The sequence below is a fragment of the Bombus pascuorum genome, unplaced genomic scaffold (assembly GCF_905332965.1).
Source record: "Bombus pascuorum unplaced genomic scaffold, iyBomPasc1.1, whole genome shotgun sequence".
In the NCBI taxonomy this organism is placed as follows: Eukaryota; Metazoa; Arthropoda; class Insecta; order Hymenoptera; family Apidae; genus Bombus; species Bombus pascuorum.
The window spans coordinates 385,639-388,253 of record NW_026869745.1 but is presented as its reverse complement, the minus strand read 5'-3'; the positions used below and the strand labels follow the sequence as shown (position 1 = coordinate 388,253).

General features: G+C 31.9%; 1 protein-coding gene across 1 annotated transcript; it reads right to left on the bottom strand.

Annotated features, from left to right (window-relative positions):
• Positions 1–1,722: 1,722 nt before the first annotated feature.
• LOC132915806 (uncharacterized) lies at positions 1,723–2,284 on the bottom strand. Its single transcript, XM_060975593.1, has 2 exons — positions 2,217–2,284; positions 1,723–2,098 (listed from the first exon to the last, which is right to left on the bottom strand). Exons 1-2 carry the CDS (start codon positions 2,272–2,274, stop codon positions 1,755–1,757), a joined length of 402 nt encoding a protein of 133 aa, XP_060831576.1. The 5' UTR covers positions 2,275–2,284; the 3' UTR covers positions 1,723–1,754.
• Between the last annotated feature and the right edge of the window lie 331 nt (positions 2,285–2,615).

Sequence of the window (2,615 nt, the reverse complement as noted above, 5' to 3'; positions counted from 1 at the left end):
ACATGTCATTAATTACTATATACGGTTCGTACCTAACGAAGAAACGTGAATCCGTCGCGACGGCGGCATTGCCACTCGAAGTTCATTGGAAGTCGTCCCCTAGGTCTTACATTAATTAACAATGTCAAGGCTTGATATGACATCGACGAGTAAAAGAACGCTTCTAAAAAAGGTAGAAAGAGAAAGAGGAGAGAGAAAATTCGAGTAAACATCAAAGAAAACCATATAGAAAAAAAACGGAAATGATCATGTACAGGCTGTTGATATTTATACAAATTCATATTATTATGAATATAATTAAGAAAACGAAACGTAGGCAGAGAACTGTTTCACGTATTAAATATCATAAGAAGTATTTTATTAGGCAGTTTTGAAAGTTTATAACGAAATTTAAGAAAATTTTAAAGGTGTTGTGCTTTCATTATAAAATTAGCGTATCATTAAGCGGCACATTCGATAATATTTTGTTATTTTTCTGGGTAGCTTTACGATTTCTTTTTCTTTTTTTTTTTTTTTGTGATGTAAAAAATATTTTCGAAATGTCAAGATATGAATAAAATGGGGTAAATTCTCAATGAATACCTTCGTCTACTTTTCATGGAAATAATATCTTTTTTCCTTGCTGGAAATCACACTGTTTCTATTACCCAGAAATATTGCTACAGAAAGATATCTGTAATTGACACATTTTTGACGTCTAATTAAAAAAACTGTTTGTCAAACAGTATTTTGCAAAATTACGTAATTTTTTTATTAGATAATTTTCTTTAGATCTGATAAATATATGTAATATATAGAATATAATAAATATCAGGTGTGTAAGTATAAAACCGGAATTGCGACTGGCGATGAAAAGTGGATATATTTTGAGAATTCTGAGCGTAAAAGATCATGGGTAGCTCCAGGCGAACCACCGACATCGGCTACAAGAACAAATCGCTATGGACGGAAAACGATGCTCTGTGTTGGTGGAATCAGAAGGATGTGATCTATTATGAGCTGTTAAAACCTGGCGAAACCGTTAATACTGAGCGCTACCGACAACAAACGATCGATTTGAATCAAGCTTTGCGTGAAAAACGACCAGAATATGAAAAAAGGCAACACAAAGTAATTTTGCTCCATGATAATGCACCATCGCATACAGCAAAACCGGTCAAGGAAACGATCGAAGCGTTCAGTTGGGAAATACTTTCGCACGCGGCTTACTCACCAGACTTGGCTCCGTTCGATTACTATTTATTTGTATCGATGGGACAAGCACTGTATATATATATAAATATTTATCTACCACATATGACGCTGAGACCTGCCACAGGATTTGCGTTCTAGGTGTACTACATAGTTATATTTCATGCAATACAACTAGAACAGCAAACTTGTAACAAGTAAGCAATTGCATAAATATATGCATAAAAACTATTGTTACCAGACACTTTTAATTTTGTGAGAATTAAACAATATACTTAAAGTTACTACATATATAATTCATTATTTGATCATTTTCTTTTGTTTTATGAAAAAAAGTGTAATGATATTCATTTTGAGAAGATAAATAACATAAAAACAGATTTTTCTAAAATCATAAATTTCAAAAGATATAAAAAAAATTAAATATTTTATTTCCGTATTCGAATCATATGTTATATAATTTATTACTTCATAATTTCTAATTTTATTATCTGTGTAAAATAAAAGCATTGCAAAAAGATATAAGTAATTATAATAATTTTTGTATAAAAGAATTGAATATATTAATATATTATAAACATAATATTTAAATATCTTACCAAAACGTTTTGGGATGACTGTTGCTTGCAATTATAATAAACCAAACATTGTTCAAGCAATATTCCTGCCTGATCAATAAAACGCATAGAGACTGATTTAGTAGTCGCTTTTGCTGCTTGCAAAGCATTTAAAACAATATATGGTAGTGGACTAATACTATTATTATTATTGCAAAGTTGATAACATTTTTCATAAGGAAATTTGTTTTCAACAATGCTCCATGCTTGTGAATCGTCTTCTTTCAATCTCCAACATGCTGCTACATATATAACTGCTCCCCACCATAATCCAATTTCATCTTCGCAATCTAAAACATTAATTCACCAAATTCTATTTATTAGTTAAAGAAAAAAAAGGAAGAAAGAAATTTAATGCCATCCAATACCACCAATGAACTCATTAAACAAGAGTTTATTTAAACTTACGTGTAACTGTAACTTTGTCAGTACATAAAAATCCAGCATCTATTCCAGCAGAAGCCATAATAGTTTGTCCATAACTTTTGCAGCTTTACATTTCTTATAGATGGATAAAAATGTGTATTGTACTGTACATGTGACGTTCGAAACTTGAGAGAGGCCTCGTCGGAAGAAACGACACAAAGAACAGAAAAAAAAAACAGTAGCATGGCAAAAGAGGGTACAGAGTCAGACGAACGATGCGAGGTGATTAATATCACCGGAGAAATTCGCGATTCAACGACGACTTTCCATCTATTCTCGCAGGTATCGCTCGATAACGCGCCTATTAATTGGATACCGATTCCTATCTCAAGAGAGACATTGTTACTCGTATATAGGTGTCTCGACGAAATTTCCATGGAA